The sequence below is a fragment of the Lagopus muta genome, chromosome 24 (genome assembly GCF_023343835.1).
Source record: "Lagopus muta isolate bLagMut1 chromosome 24, bLagMut1 primary, whole genome shotgun sequence".
In the NCBI taxonomy this organism is placed as follows: domain Eukaryota; kingdom Metazoa; phylum Chordata; class Aves; order Galliformes; family Phasianidae; genus Lagopus; species Lagopus muta.
The window spans coordinates 3,135,589-3,149,897 of NC_064456.1; the positions used below are offsets into that span (position 1 = coordinate 3,135,589).

Genomic DNA, 14,309 nt, shown 5'->3' on the forward strand with positions numbered 1-14,309 from the left:
AATGGGCAGCATGAGAACATCAGTACTGCTGAATCCAAACCCCACTTCCATATACAACACCTTACATCCACCAGCTCAGAGATTAAACACTACTGATACTACTTCAACCCCCCCCCCCCCGCCAAGCACTGACTCGATAAACCTGCATAATATACAACCTAAGCACGCTGCTTACAGAAGCAACCACAGAGCAGCGCTCACAGAAGCCCTCCTGCTGTGAAACGAGACCGGAGGGGAGGGAAAAGTTTTGCAGATTAAAAAAATAAAGGTTTTTTTAGGCTGTCCAGGACCGCAGCCAATGCCGGGGGGAGGAAGAATGGGGGGGGGTGGAGGGGGGCAGCTCGTGCTTTCAGTGCCCGCCCCCCCCCGGCACCGCCCGCCCTCGGTGCCGATATAAGGCGGCTGCAGCGGGCAGCGGGCAGAGCCGGGCGGAGCTGCGGGCAGCGCAGTGAGGGCTGAGAGAACTGAGAACAGCAACGGCACCGCAACCGCAGGGCGGCCTCGGGTAAGGGGGAGCGCCGGGAGCGGTGCTGGGACGGCGCGGGGTGCGGGCCCGATCCTGATCCCGACCCCGATCCTTAAGGCAGCCTCTGGCAAAAGCCAGAAATGTCCATTTGAACGAAATCGCGGTGTCTGCAATGGAGAGGAGCGCTGAGCTACACTAACGTGCCCTTCTCTTGCTCTCCTCTCGCAGAACGGAGCTCTTGCTACGCTGCTGTGCAGAGATGGAAACCATGCACGAGCTGATCCCCTTTGCTAAAGAGATGCTCAGCCAGAAGCCCAACAGGAAGATGGTGAAGCTGTACATGCTGGGCAGCGTGCTGGCGTTCTTCGGTGTGGTCATCGGTCTGGTGGAGGCAGTGTGCAGCCCTTTCACCTCCGAAGGGAGGATAGAGGAGGAGGAGGAGGAGAAGAGACCGACCCCATCTCGAGAGCCAGCTCTCCCTCAGAAGCAGGAGGATTTGGTGTTGGAGCAGAGCAAGAAATTGTCAACGGTGCAGCGGGGGCTGGTGACCAGGCAGCATGCATCCTAAGGGACCCACTGCTCACCCGAGCACACGGCTCTGCTGCCCTGATGTCGCAGTGATGGTGGTTCCAGTGAGAAGGGCGAAGGTTTGGCTGAATGAGGAGACTGCAAAGTGCAGGACTTGAAAGAAAGGAACGGTTTTATTTGCTGCTGTGCAGCAGTAGGAAAAAATACCTTTTGTTGGTATAAAAATGTGCAAGATGCACGGCGTGGTTTCTTATTTTTACTACAGATGCGTTTTACAACGTTTTGCAAAATCAATAAATATTTTATATGGTACCAGTGCTCTCTAGCTGCATTCATTTCATGGACAGGATGAGTTTTGTTTGTGCTCTGCAGGAGCCTCCGGCCCCTTCATGAATGGCTGTGGCCAGTAAACCAACCCTCTCCATAGAGCTCCTTCCCCTGGTCCAGCAGCTCAGGGCAGAGTGTTGGAGTTGCCCGACTCCAAAAATGCTGCTGCCTTCCAAAAATGGGTCACTGTGTGGGGAGGAGTTGGCTCACAAGCCACGTTCCCAAAGCTGGAGGTGGGGATCTTCCTTCCGGGGTTATCTGAGTTTGATGGCATAGATTCAGGGCTCTGCCATGTCCACGTGCACCCAGAGCTGCTGAAAAACCTGTCTGTCCCCCACAGATCTCTACCAGGCTATGGGCACAGCTAAAAGCAATGCTCTGCTTTGGTTGGGATCCTTCCTGAGCCTGGCACTTGATTGTGGAGAAGTGTTTGCTCCCCATGTCACAAATGGAAAAGCTGCTACATGGGCAGACACAGCAGCACAGTGGGAGTGGTAGAAACAGGGATCTGAGTGCTGTCAGCATCCTTAGAGAGCCTTCACCTGTTCGAAACCTTCCCAGGGTTAGTTCTGAGCACTACAGATTCTTGCTGTGTCACTAATGTTAAACTTTGCAGAAAACTGCAGCTTAAAGATTCTGACCATGCTACAGAACAGTGGAGAAATTATCCTTGACAAGCAGGGAAGGGGGAGAAAATCCCTGTTTGCTCAGTGCCAAAGGCAGTGGGGCAAGGATAGGGGCATGCATAGAAACTAGGAGCTAAAAGCAAACAGTTGTTACAAACTGCAGGAGGGGCTGGAAAACAAAGCAGCACTGCCTGACAGCCACAACAAACACAGATCTTCCCAGAGCTGTGAGTCAGGATTAAAATCCAGACAGAATCCACACACAGAGCTTCTTGTCAGGCTTTGAACCAAGAGCAAAGTACCTTTTCCTTGAGGGAAAATAAAAGAAGAGTCCAGTTTAAAAAAAAAAACAAAAAAGGCCTTGGAGAATGATTTGATTTGGGCTTTAACCAAACCCTTTGGCCTTTGGTGAGGCAGAGTGACCCCAGCACCAATGGGAATTTGGAGGCAAAGAGGGGCAGAGGGTCGCAGCCTGCAGCACCCTGAGGCCAGGCTCCATGGTGGAGCACATTGTGTGTCCCCACAGCACAGCCAGCGTAACGGCAAGGGTCAGCCCCAGCTGAGGATCACGTCTGTCCCGCAGTGCTGGGCTTCACCCCATGCTGCTGGCACACCGCAGCCCCGTCCCACTGCACCCCGCCGCCCTCGCCGCCTCTCTGCCATTATCCAGTCACGGGTTTATGAGCTTAAAGCAAAGAGGTTTGTGGCACAATCAAAATAGCTGCTCCTAAGGCAGCTCACGGGATTAGACAGCTCAAGAGCCGCGCCGGCGATGCTGCAGCCAACTCGGTAAATCCGCGTCCTGCTTCTCTGCCTCCTATCTCACGAGTTGCCCCCCAGTTCGTGGGGCTGAGCCGTGTGCTGCCACTTCTGCGACAGTGCCTTGGGCTTCAGCTGGGGCTGTGGATCAGGTGAGCATCGATGGCTGATGCACAATGACTGTATAAGGTCCTATTTCAACTATACGGTGACTAACAGAAAAACTGAAAGGAAGGCAGTTTTATTTGAATACAGTGAATATTTGAATACAGTGAGGTGACGGAGCACTGGAACAGGCTGCCCAGGGAGGTGGTGGAGTCTCCTTCTCTGGAGATGTTCAAGACCTGCCTGGATGCCGACCTGTGCGGCCTGCTGTAGGGAACCTGCTTTGGCAGGGGGTTGGACTCGATGATCTCTGGAGGTCCCTTCCAACCCCTACAATTCTGTGATTCTGTGAACATCACTGTAACTGTGATCAATGGCAGACCTGCCAAATGCAGCAGACCAAAGTGCTCTGCAGACGTCCCAGTCCTTGTCCCACAGCAAACCCCTCCAACAAGGCAGCTTCCAGCCCCATCCCTGAGCCCCCACCCTGATACCCAATGGCACAACCCCCCCAAACAGCACCTGCCACAGCCACGTGCCATCAGCAAAACGCATCCACGTGGACCAGGTGCGAATTGCAGGAGGAAATTGTGACTGGGATATACTGGGGAGTAACCAGACAGGAGGTGTGCTGCACAGCCAGTGCTGCGAGGACATCTGAGGCAAGCACAGGGAGCATCTGAGGCTGAGTTAAAGCCACGCAGTGAGGGATAAGCTCTCGAGGAGAGCCACGCGTTGCCCAAGGTGCAGCACATCGCTGGAGCCACCCAGGGTCAATTTCTATTGCTCTGCTTCCTTAAGGACCTGTCTGAATGCAGTTCGCTCTGACCTGTAGATCAGGTGCATTAAGTCCTCGGGCAAATTGCAGCTGGCACAAGATCTGATACCTCTCTGCCTCTGCCAACCTGGCAGCACAGCCACAGAGATCTGATTTCAGCTCAGGCCCTCGTGGCAGAGCTGGGCACCAGGAATGCAGCAGCCCTCCTGCCCAGGCCGTTGGCTTCAAGGGCATGAGCTGAATGTCTTCGGCACGCTCGCCTGCTATTTGGAGTGTGGGCTCTGCATGTTTTGAGAGCTGCCAGGCTAAATTTAGGGGCCCAGATAAAAATATTAGCCTCTCCTACACAGCAGCAAGGGCATCAGGAACATGGAGAGTGGCCAAGGCACAGGGCAGCCAAAGGAATGCATAGAGGCAGAAACTCCTGATTTGGTCACACAGGAAAAAAATAAATGCAGTGCTTAGAAAAGGCCCAAACTGGACAGGATTTACTCTAAAACAGCAGTGAGTGCAAGCACAAAGTCAAACCAAACTATCCCACAGTCACCACAGCACGTAATGGGGGCACCCCTGTCTGTAAAGAAAGACCTGCATTCATGGTAAAGAATGCTGGGAGAGCAGAGTATGAGGAAGGGTCTCATGTCTACAGGATAAAGGAAAATGAGGGGAAAAGAAGAGGAAAACAAGGGGAAAAGTGTAACCCTCTACATTTAATAAAGATTTGCTAATGGGTTAAAAACAGCCAAATATCCTTCAAAAGGGAGAACAAAAAGCTGTATTCTAGTTCCTGCCAAATGCCTCTGTGTCCCCACGGTGCATGCAGGAGCCTGCCTCAATCCCAGTGCTGGAAAACACTGGCTGCAAGGGGCTGGGTGATGCAGGAGGGACATGCAGCAGGAGGGAACACGCAGCAGGAGGGAGCAGGCAGGAGGATTCAGGTGGAGCTGCTCCCCTTGCAGTGACCCCTATGAGGATCTGGCAGCAGCGCAGCCAGAAGCAGCTCCATGGGCTGAATTCAGCTCCTGGGATCAGAAAATGCCTCCACAGCCTCCCTGCCCTCCTCTCACTTTCTTTGCTCCCCGCCCTCCAGAAGAGGTTAAAAACAAGTTCTTAAGCAAAACAAACCCAGAAAAAGCTCTGAGTGGGAGTGAGGCGCAGCGATGCCAGGTGATGGGGAGGGAGGGAAAAATCCCCATGGGCAGCAGAGCACAGCTGGGGTGGGGGCTCTGCAGCATCCGCACCAAGGCTGGCAGCTATTGCTTCCCACAACATCCTCATGCTATGTAATAACAACAGATTACAACAGCAGCTCTCCCCACTCGCAGGACGGATGAGGCAGGGCTGAGGGATTTGTTTTCTCAAGCCCAGCAGTGAGATGAGTGCCCTGTGATCACAACCCGAGTTCAAAGCAAAGGGACTCAGGAAGGGGCAGAGCTTCTGCAGCGCTGTTATGGGACCAAATGTGGGCGAAGTGATTCTTATCAGGAGAAAGTTGGGTCTGAAGTAAAAGAGCAGAACTGGGAGCAGCGAAGGCTGCGGGGAGCACACGGTGCCCACCTCATGTAGCAGTGTCAGTGCTCTGCAGGGCAGCTCCCAGCTCTCTCCCACACCATCAGTGGCACTGGGTTTGCTGCTGCCTGGACATAGCAAAGGAGCGGATGTGACATGTTTTTCCCTTGGACTGCATTCACTTACAAATAACAGCAAAGCTCCCGCAGCGCTCCAAGCAGGCAGCACGAGGACTGTGACTTCTCTGCAAAAAAACACAACTCTCAGTGCTTGCCTGCAGGATTCTCGGTGCTCCCCTTGGAGCTGGGGGTGCAGCCCTGAGGGGGTTCAGCTCAGCCCTCTCAGGAGCAGGGTGAGGTGAAAAAGCAAATGCTGCCTCCGTGGTTTCCTCCCTGGGATGCAGAGAGGTGACTGCCCTGCGTGGAGGGTCCCATCCAGATGGGTGCTGCAGCTGCATGCATCCAGAGCCAGCGGGCATTAAAGAGGAGCCCCGGCCACCTGCAGCACTCTGCCTCTGATGTTCTCCGAGTGAAACTTGATGCTGTTCAGCAAGGACACACCTCTTCCAGGGTGTTGTGCAAAATTCTGCATTTTAACGTAGGGACAGGAAATATGAACAGAGCCGGGCAGAGCCCGCAGCAGCACCACTGGTTAGGCCACGGCTCCCCAGCTCCGTGGGAGCAGATTGAAGTGTTTGCTTCTCTCACCAACCCCACTGTGACTTCCCAGTGCTTTGGGAGCCACGGCTCCCGCACCAACAGGTTTTGAAGGATTGTCATTGCTGCTGTGTCCGGGAGCAGCTCAGCAGAGGCTGTTTTCCTCTTTTCTCTTCCTGCTCCATTTCCTACGATGGGTTTGTTGCAAAAGATTCTCATCCCCATTTTGGGACTGGTTTTGGCCTTCTGTTTTTATTCGTCGAGGGAGAATTTCAAACCTGGTGAGTATCGCAGGGGAATCTGTCCTGATGCAAAATATTAAAAGCCCCATTTGGGCATTTGGCACGGAGATGTGCAGAGGTTGGACCAAGCCTTTGTGGCAGGGCTGAGGATGGAGCGCAGTTTTAGCAGAGATCTGGACTCAAATGGAAGAAGCAACATGCAGCTCCTGGGGGAGCAGGGAGGCAGGGGCTCCTGAAGCAAAGAAAGCTTTGAGCACTTTGCATTGAAGCGCAAACTAACTAACTAATGTTGGATTTTAAGTTCTGCAGCATGCACTGATGGCGTGTTTTTCATTGCAGAATAGCTGGGGTGTTTGTAAGTTGCGTCCTGATGTGTGAAAAGCTGTTGAAGGAGCCAAGAACTGTGCTGTTGTGGTCAGTTCAAGCTGCAGCTGCTCCTGGGTACAGCATTTCCAGGGGAGGGAAGAGGATGAGCGGGACAGAGCACGAAGATCTGCATTCGTCTTGCCATTCGCTTCTACTTGAAGGCATTAGGGGGCTTTATTTTCTCTTCAAATAGGGTTTGGATAAATTAAACTCCTGTGCCTTGGTCCCCAGAGATGCTGAAAGGGAAGCGTGTGATCGTCACCGGAGCGAGCACCGGCATCGGGGAGCAGATGGCGTATCACCTGGCACGGATGGGAGCCCACGTCCTGGTCACGGCGCGGACGGAGGCAAAGCTGCAGCAAGTAAATGGCAAGCTGGGCACTCACACATGCACACACAGACACAGGAAGGCCAACCTCACATTGCAGGTATATACATAAATACGGTTGCATGGAACTGCAGCGGCACAGAGAGCAGATGCGTGCAGTTCTGCTCACGGGTGTGCAAAGTTACGCTCTCCAGAGCTCCTGCATGCACAGAAATGGGCCTCCTGCAGGCACGCACTGCACGCCCTGTATGTTTGAATTGCTCGGCGAAGTACACGTCTGCATATGCACAGACTGCAGCCACACACACCCTCATTCCACTGCAGTGATCTATCAGCTCCCACTTAACCTACACACACAATTCCAGCACAGACGGCACTGATGAGGAGCCAAACGGCCTCAGGCCATGCATTCACCAGAGGAATAAACTTCAAAGGGAGCCCGAGAGATTCAGAGGCTCCCAGAAACCCTGCAGTGAGGTTTGGGGGGCTGAGGCGTGTTTTGGTGAGCGCAGCCCCCAGCTTGCAGGGCCTGATGCGCCGCGTTGCATCGCAGGTGGTGGAGAGGTGCCGGGCGCTGGGGGCCAGCTCAGCACGGCTGGTCAGCGGCAGCATGGAGGACATGGCCACCACCCGGCAGCTGGTGGAGGTGGCCGAGGCTGAACTGGGTATGTCTGCAGCTCCCCAGCACGCTGCTTTGTTGCTGTGCGCCACAAAAGCAAAAAGAAGTGGGGATGGGAAAAGGTTTCCCTTAATTCTGCGCCCTGCAGCTCAGCCTGCATCGCTCCAGCAGAGCCTAAACTGCCCTCTGGATTTCATCCCCGTGCCCTCCTAACATCCTGTCCTGATATCGCAATCCTGGGTTTCATCACTGCTGCTACCAGGGGTGAAGCCATGTAGCAGCTCACAGCTGCATTGCTGTTGTGGTCGTGGGTCATCACTGCAGAATGGCAGTGCTCAGCTCAGTGCCGTGTCTCCCTCTCCCAAAATGAGCCCAGATAGCTCAAGAGCAATCTCCCTTTTGCAGTGTTATTTGTGTTTCAAACTGGGGAGGGAAAGGGACACAACAGCTCTCATCTGGGACAAGTTATTTGATTCCAGCATGTTTTCGTTGGCAGCCACCATCCAGGCCATCCCAACTCCAGAGATGGCAGGCCGCAGCTTTGACCCAAAAAAACCAACCCCAAGTGACACTGACCCCAAAACATTCTGGTTGCACTGGTTCTGCTGTCAAGAAAGGCTCCATCCTGCCCACAGCAGCCCCTTCCCACCCAAAACTAATGCCCGCTCCTCTGCTTCCAGGAGGCCTCGACATGCTGATTCTTAACCACGTTGGCAAGTCATACTTCAATTACTTTGATGGGGATGTTGGACACGTCCAGAAGCTCCTGAACATCAACTTCCTGAGCTATGTGGCCATGACAGTCTCTGCCCTGCCCATGCTGAAGCGGAGCGGGGGTAGCATCGTGGTGGTCTCCTCCATGGCAGGTGAGTGGGAGCGAGGTCTGGGACGTGGGATTCCATGGGTTGGTTTCTGTAAGAAACATCTGCACCTCAGAGGAGCCAGAACTACTTAACACACCCAAAGCAACCACAGTTTCCAGGTCTTTTTCGCATTTCTGATGCAATCCCCCTGCCCCACCTGGTGATTAAATCCCACACCCAGCGGTGCAGCAGAGCTCACGTAGCTCCAGTTCTACAAAGAAAAGGGGAAATGCCGTCATTTCTCACTGCACTGTTCCTCTGACGGTTCGTTGTGGTTTGCCAGGTCAAGATCCTGCAAATGTTTGCAGAGCCTTTTCTAATAAGTTTCTGCTAAGTCAGGAGATTAAATTAACAGCAGCTGCAGCCCCGGCACTGCTGGCTGCTGGGAATCAGCTCCACTCAGCACCCAGAGGCAGGAGATCAAACTTTGCTCCATGGCTGCTGCCTGTGGCTCACACCTGAGCAGAGCTGTGACACGTGCTGCTGGACTTCAGACTGTGACAGAGCTAGAAGCTGACAGGACTGCTCTGCAGTCCTGCTGCTCAGGTGCCAGGGTGACGTTTCCCCTAACAGTAAACTCCCTTTGGCTAAAATCCTTTATCTGATGAAGCAGAAACAGAGGCTGCTGCAGCTTTCCATGCTTTAATGGAACTTCACTCTGTATCCAGGTAAAGTTGGGTTTCCCTTTACGGTCCCTTACTCTGCAACTAAGTTTGCCCTGGATGGATTTTTCAGCTCCCTGAGGCAGGAATTCAGCATCCAGAGCGTTAACGTTTCCATCACACTCTGCATCCTTGGCTTCATTGACACTGGTAAGCTCCATCCGTGCCATCTGGCTGCCCAGAAACTGAGCATCACATGCCCAGCTTTGTGCCCTCCCCTCCTGTGCCCCCACCTCCAGTGCTGCTTTTCCTGCTGTAGTGGGAGCGAGTGCAGCATCACCTCTGCTCTCAGCAGGCTCCTACCTCTCTTCCACCAAAAAACAGACTCCAGACTGATTTGTTTCCCTGTGCTGTACTCAGGTAGGATATTAGGACAAAGGTATTCTGAGGAAGAGCAGTCAGGCAGCAGCTCAGGCTGCAGAGTCACCATCCCTGGGGGTGTTTGGAGCCGTGGAGATGTGACACTTGGGGACAGAGTCACAGGGGGGATGGCGGGGTTGAACTTGGGGATCTCAGAGCTCTTTTCCAACCATAATGACTCCATGGTTCTATAAAAATCAGCCAATCAGTGCACAGGCTGGGACAGCCTAAAATTCAATGAGTTTCAGTGGAAGCACCAGCCGCACATCTCCCATTAATCTTATCCGATGCAGCGAGCGACGGGAGCGAAGGCAATGACGGAGCGACTTGAAGCTGCTTCTGTTTTCCAGTGCACACACTACATTTAGCTGTAGGAACAGAGGCAGCTCTGCAGCTCGCTCATCGCAGGCAAACCATCAAAAGGACAAGCAGAGGGCAGCCCTACTGAAACCTCTCTTGTCCCTCAACTAGAGAACGCCATGCGTGCGGCCGCCGACGTTCTCCTGATGTCCCCGGCTCCCAAAGAGGAATGCGCCCTGGAGATCATCAAAGGAGGAACCCTGCGTCAGCGCGAGGTCTATTACCGCTATGCATCCACCAAACTGCCGCTGCTGCTGCGGGATTGGGCCGCCGAACTGCTGGACCTGCTGGTGCGGCAGCGGTACCGACCCGAGCGGCTGCGGGCGGCCTGAGGGATGCCACCGCCGGGCCGACAGCCGCCTCTGCTGGCCGCAGCCGTGCTTGCAGCCCTCCCCCGTCAGTTAAGCTTTAATAACCGCCTCGCCCCCGAGAGGAGCCGGCTGGGATCCCCGGCTGAGCTGCGGATTCCTGCAGGTGCACCCTTCCTGCTTGGAAGCCGTCCTGATTGGAGCCTTTCCCCAAAGCTGGGGAAAGTAGTAACTAAGTAATTGTTAAGTGCAGCTTACTAACCTTGTTGTGTGCTCTGTGGATTTTTGTTGTTGTTTTGGTTTTAATCTCTTTTTCCATTACTAAACGCTGCTGCGAATGGGCATCGTTCCACGGACCCGCCTTTCTTTAATTATTGAATGCTGCAATAAACCATTATCTCATTGGAAGAGTAACAGTCTAGCTTGTTTTTCATTTAGCTTAAAGTCCAAGTTCAATGCAAATCTATTCAGCAAGTTAATTCTTCGGGGTACAGTCCCTTACACAGACACTAACTACAAAACGCCCCTGGACACACAGTGCTGCTTCGGTGTTGCCCTAAGCCATAAGCTCAGCACTAAGCACAGTGCTCACTGAAGGCAAAACTTCAGCATGAGCCTGCAGTGATGTGACGCAGCTCCCCTCACCCCAGCACTGATATCTGACCGGTGCTTCCATCCAAAATCACTGCCCACCCTTCTGATCGCTGCCTGCTGCAAGATGAAGTAAGAACCCCATCCCCAGGCCGCCCCCCAGGATCATTTTGCTCCTCATTATCTATAGGAAGCTGGAGCTGCACTTCTGTTCTCCTTATCTTGACACCCATTGTGTACAGAGCAGGTTTTGCCCTTTAAATTTCTCTTTGGGAAAATTATTTGCGAGGCAGTTTGCCCTTTGCCCAGGCAGGTGCTTAGCAGTGACACAGAACACCTGTGAAAGTGAAGATCTTCATTATTCACCTCTTGGCTCTTTAAGTGCCTTTCACAGACTGCCTCATTGGATTCCTCAAGAGAGAGTGCAATTTTGTGGGTCTAAGAGCCACACAGGAGCTGTCAGCACTGTGCCAATGGTGATGTTACAGAGCACAAGCCAAAAACAGCAGCAGGGCCAGCCCTGTTCTGCCCAACATCTGTATGACCCTGCATCTCAGTGGTCAGCGCTGACCAACAAACCCTCGTGGCACCAGGGAGGAAGGGAAAATTGGGCTCAGTTTGAGATATGAAGTGGAAGAGAGAAAGCTGAGAGGTCTGAAAGGGGGGACACGGGTGTCCCAGCCCCACCAGCAGTCACCAAACAACAAACCCACATCTCCATCAGGCAGCAGCTTCCCAGGGTGGCCTCAGAAAACACCCTGGACATTGATAGGAGGAGAAGGGTGCAAAGAGTCAGCCCAAAGTCCAGCACAACGCCCTCTATTAGGTTAATGTTTGCTAAACTGCAGGGAGCACAAAGGGAATAGGATCGAATATAGAAGAATAGAAGACCTGCAGGGATCAGCTCAGAGCAGCCACTGCTCCCCTCGGCTGTGCGTCTGCTCCAACCCGAGCGCTGGCAGAGGAATGGGGCTGCTCCTGAAGGTTCTCATCCCCTTGTTGGGGCTGGGGCTGGCCGTGTACTTTTACTCAGGACCTGGGAATTTCAGCGAAGGTAAGTCATTGAAAATGCACGCTTAGCAGCAGGCAGCCGGGCTGCTGCCCAGCCCGCACCACCCGGGGGCATCCAAAGCAGCTGAAAAGCAGAGCACAGGAGGTGCACAAGAGGTGGGAGAGCTTTTCCCCACGCAGGAGCAGCTCATGGGGTGCTGTGTGGGTCTGCGAGGCTCGCATTCTTACTCTGAGCAAACAGATTTGTTTTGGAGACACGCAGTTTACCGCTGTAAATATTTATTCATGTTCTTTGTCAACTCCTGCCAAATGCAGAGCAGCTCCACGCTGGGCTGGAGCCCGGCTGGGGGCTGCAGCAGCAGCAGCTGCATCCTGCAGCGGCACAAAGGAGCCGTGCACGAGGGTGTGGTACAGGCTGTGCACAGCCCTGAGCTCTGCATCCCCTCCAGAGATGCTCCGGGGAAAGAGAGTGATCGTGACAGGAGCCAGCAGTGGCATTGGGGAGCAGATGGCGTATCACTTGGCACGGATGGGAGCCCACATCCTGGTCACGGCGCGGACGGAGGCCAAGCTGCAGAAGGTGGGCAGCAGGCACTGTGAGCATGGCTGCAATGCAGACCCCCGCGGGCAGGCAGGAGCTCAGCTATCCACCCATCCCATGCTCACAGGGATGCTGGATTCCAAGCAGGCTCCTCAGCACACCACCATAAATTGTATTTTCAATGCTGACAGCACAGCATTTCTTCCTCCATGGGATTCAACTATTGCAGAGGAAATGTCCCTCTGAGCAACATCCCCCCAGCAAAGGGAGAAGGGTTGCCAGCCACCCCCAACACCTCGACCAGTGCCTTTCTCACTGTCCCCAGGTAGTGGACAAGTGCCTGGATCTGGGTGCTGCATCTGCCCGCTATGTGAGCGGCTCCATGGAGAGCACAGCCTTTGCTGAGGAGGTGGTGAAAGAGGCTGAGATCACCTGGGGTGCGTAGCAAGCGCCCAAACCCTGTGCTACATTTTGGGGCCACCCTGGCCACCACAACGCAGCCTGGGGCTGAGACGCTGGCTGCAAACATCCAACACACTCTGCTTCCAGGAGGCCTTGACATGCTCATCCTGAACCACATTGGCCACAGCTTTTTTGACTTCTTCAACGGGGATGTGGATCACGTGAGGAAGGTGATGGAGACCAACTTCCTCAGCTATGTGGCCATGACCGTGTCTGCCCTGCCCATGCTGAAGGAGAGCGAGGGCAGCATCGTGGTGATTTCCTCCGTGGCAGGTGAGCACATGAGTGCCCGTCTCTCCCTGCCTCGTGCCTTTCCTACTCATCTCTGTGCATGCATTGCAATCAGTGCAATTCTGCAGGCTTACCTGCATGACCACACGTTATACACACGTTTGTCATACACAGGTATATATGCAGGAAAACGAGAACAGTGCAGCTCACAACAAAGGTCTCTCACGCCACGTGCTGCGCTTTAAATGTTTCTTTCCTTCCCTAAAGCATTTAAGATAGGTTGCTCACGTTACAACATTGCAGCTATAGGAAAGGCAGGGGCAGGCAGAGCCGTGCAGCCCCGCATCCACCCAGCACAGGTGAGCTCTGACCCTGCGCCTCTGTCCAGGTAAAGTTGGCTTACCCTTCACTGCTCCCTACTGTGCGACTAAGTTTGCCTTGGAAGGATTTTTCAGCTCCTTGAGGCATGAATTCATCATAGAAAACGTCAACGTTTCCATCACGCTCTGCATCCTGGGCTATATTAACACAGGTAAGCTCAGCACCACCGAGGCTCACAGATAAAAACGTGGACCTGGTGCAACGCAGCTGTCCTTCTGTCACTGCAGAGAACGCGGTGCAGATGGTCTCACACGTCATTAAGGGAACACCAGCACCCAAGGAGGAGTGTGCACTGGAGATCATCCGGAGCGGGGCCCTGCGTCAGCATGAGCTGCACTACCCTGCCAGCAGCGTGACCCCAACGCTGCTGCTGAGGGACTTTGCCCCTGACTTCCTGGGTGGCCTCATCAGGAGCAACTACCAGGTGGAAAACATCAAGAAAGCACCGCCGCCCCAGGGCTCGGGGCATTAGCACAGCTCTGAGCGGCCAACACTTCCCTATGGGCAGTGGGGCCTCCAGAAAAGCCCACCCCAAAGCAGTGCTGGGGCCATTTCTGAAGGCGGCGTGGCTGGGAACTGTCTGCACAACACTGGGCACTGGGAGCCTACGACACAACATAAAAATGTTTATTTATGCTGCCCGTAAATGGCTCCTCGCAGGCAGTGGGGGTCCCCAAAAGGGCTCTGCAAGGCCAGAATTAGGAGCAGGCTGGGGGATGCAGGCAGCACCCGGACCCCAACTGCTCCGTGTGCTTTGCTGCATCTCCCCCACATCTCTCCAAATGGAGGAGTCAGTCAAAAAGTTATGGATATGGAAGGCACCGGACCTGTAGAACACAGCCTTGTGCTTCTGAAGGAAAGGTGGTGGGATTCAGATTGGCACTACATGAAGATCTGCAGTGACCCAGTTGCAATTAAATATTTTAAATAATAATAATAAAATTATTTAGACTGGAGACTCATGGAAGAGGATTATAAAGCAGAACTGCATACTTACAAAGCTCCGAGCTCCTTCTGAGAGGGGATTTGGGCCAACCCCCATCAACCAACCAGCAAAGACAAACAGAGGATCCTTACACTACAGTGGTTTTTGCCTGTACCCTTACTTCCGAGCAATAAATCCTACATTACTCTGTGGCATCTCTGGTTTGAGTTTTGTTCCTCTTCCACTGGAGTATGCGCAGAGCCCCTCTCAGCACAGAGCTGCTTAAACCCACCCCATGATTTGCA

The 14,309-nt window shown here is 53.8% G+C and overlaps 3 protein-coding genes across 10 annotated transcripts; all 3 read left to right on the top strand.

The window, feature by feature from the left end:
* Positions 1-408: 408 nt before the first annotated feature.
* G0S2 (G0/G1 switch 2) lies at positions 409-1,306 on the top strand. The gene is made up of 2 exons (XM_048926059.1): positions 409-505; positions 695-1,306. Exon 2 carries the CDS (start codon positions 726-728, stop codon positions 1,032-1,034), a length of 309 nt encoding a protein of 102 aa, XP_048782016.1. The 5' UTR covers positions 409-505; positions 695-725; the 3' UTR covers positions 1,035-1,306.
* Positions 1,307-4,616: 3,310 nt separating this feature from the next.
* On the top strand, positions 4,617-10,241 carry LOC125684127 (11-beta-hydroxysteroid dehydrogenase 1-like). 8 transcript variants are annotated; one of them, XM_048925974.1, is made up of 6 exons: positions 4,617-6,035; positions 6,594-6,790; positions 7,244-7,355; positions 7,990-8,175; positions 8,841-8,984; positions 9,666-10,241. In XM_048925974.1, the coding sequence occupies exons 1-6, from the start codon at positions 5,948-5,950 to the stop codon at positions 9,884-9,886; spliced, it is 948 nt and encodes a 315-aa protein (XP_048781931.1). In that variant the 5' UTR covers positions 4,617-5,947; the 3' UTR covers positions 9,887-10,241. The 8 variants fall into 8 exon arrangements, with proteins under 8 accessions (XP_048781931.1, XP_048781932.1, XP_048781933.1 ...); XM_048925975.1 differs by having other exon boundaries at positions 6,594-6,724; XM_048925976.1 differs by having other exon boundaries at positions 9,545-9,783.
* Positions 10,242-11,297: 1,056 nt separating this feature from the next.
* Positions 11,298-14,217, top strand: LOC125684128 (11-beta-hydroxysteroid dehydrogenase 1-like). The gene is made up of 6 exons (XM_048925981.1): positions 11,298-11,507; positions 11,914-12,044; positions 12,331-12,442; positions 12,555-12,740; positions 13,087-13,230; positions 13,307-14,217. Exons 1-6 carry the CDS (start codon positions 11,420-11,422, stop codon positions 13,549-13,551), a joined length of 906 nt encoding a protein of 301 aa, XP_048781938.1. The 5' UTR covers positions 11,298-11,419; the 3' UTR covers positions 13,552-14,217.
* Positions 14,218-14,309: the final 92 nt, after the last annotated feature.

Excerpts from the sequence above, each read along its gene's own strand:
- G0S2 (XM_048926059.1), top strand. The coding sequence starts at position 726 with ATGGAAACCATGCACGAGCTGATCCCCTTTGCTAAAGAGATGCTCAGC.
- LOC125684127 (XM_048925971.1), top strand. The coding sequence starts at position 5,948 with ATGGGTTTGTTGCAAAAGATTCTCATCCCCATTTTGGGACTGGTTTTG. Across the intron at positions 6,036-6,593 it reads GAGGGAGAATTTCAAACCTG|AGATGCTGAAAGGGAAGCGT; the intron begins GTGAGTATCGCA and ends CTTGGTCCCCAG. Across the intron at positions 7,356-7,989 it reads GGTGGCCGAGGCTGAACTGG|GAGGCCTCGACATGCTGATT; the intron begins GTATGTCTGCAG and ends CTCTGCTTCCAG.
- LOC125684128 (XM_048925981.1), top strand. The coding sequence starts at position 11,420 with ATGGGGCTGCTCCTGAAGGTTCTCATCCCCTTGTTGGGGCTGGGGCTG. Across the intron at positions 11,508-11,913 it reads ACCTGGGAATTTCAGCGAAG|AGATGCTCCGGGGAAAGAGA; the intron begins GTAAGTCATTGA and ends CATCCCCTCCAG. Across the intron at positions 12,443-12,554 it reads AGAGGCTGAGATCACCTGGG|GAGGCCTTGACATGCTCATC; the intron begins GTGCGTAGCAAG and ends CTCTGCTTCCAG.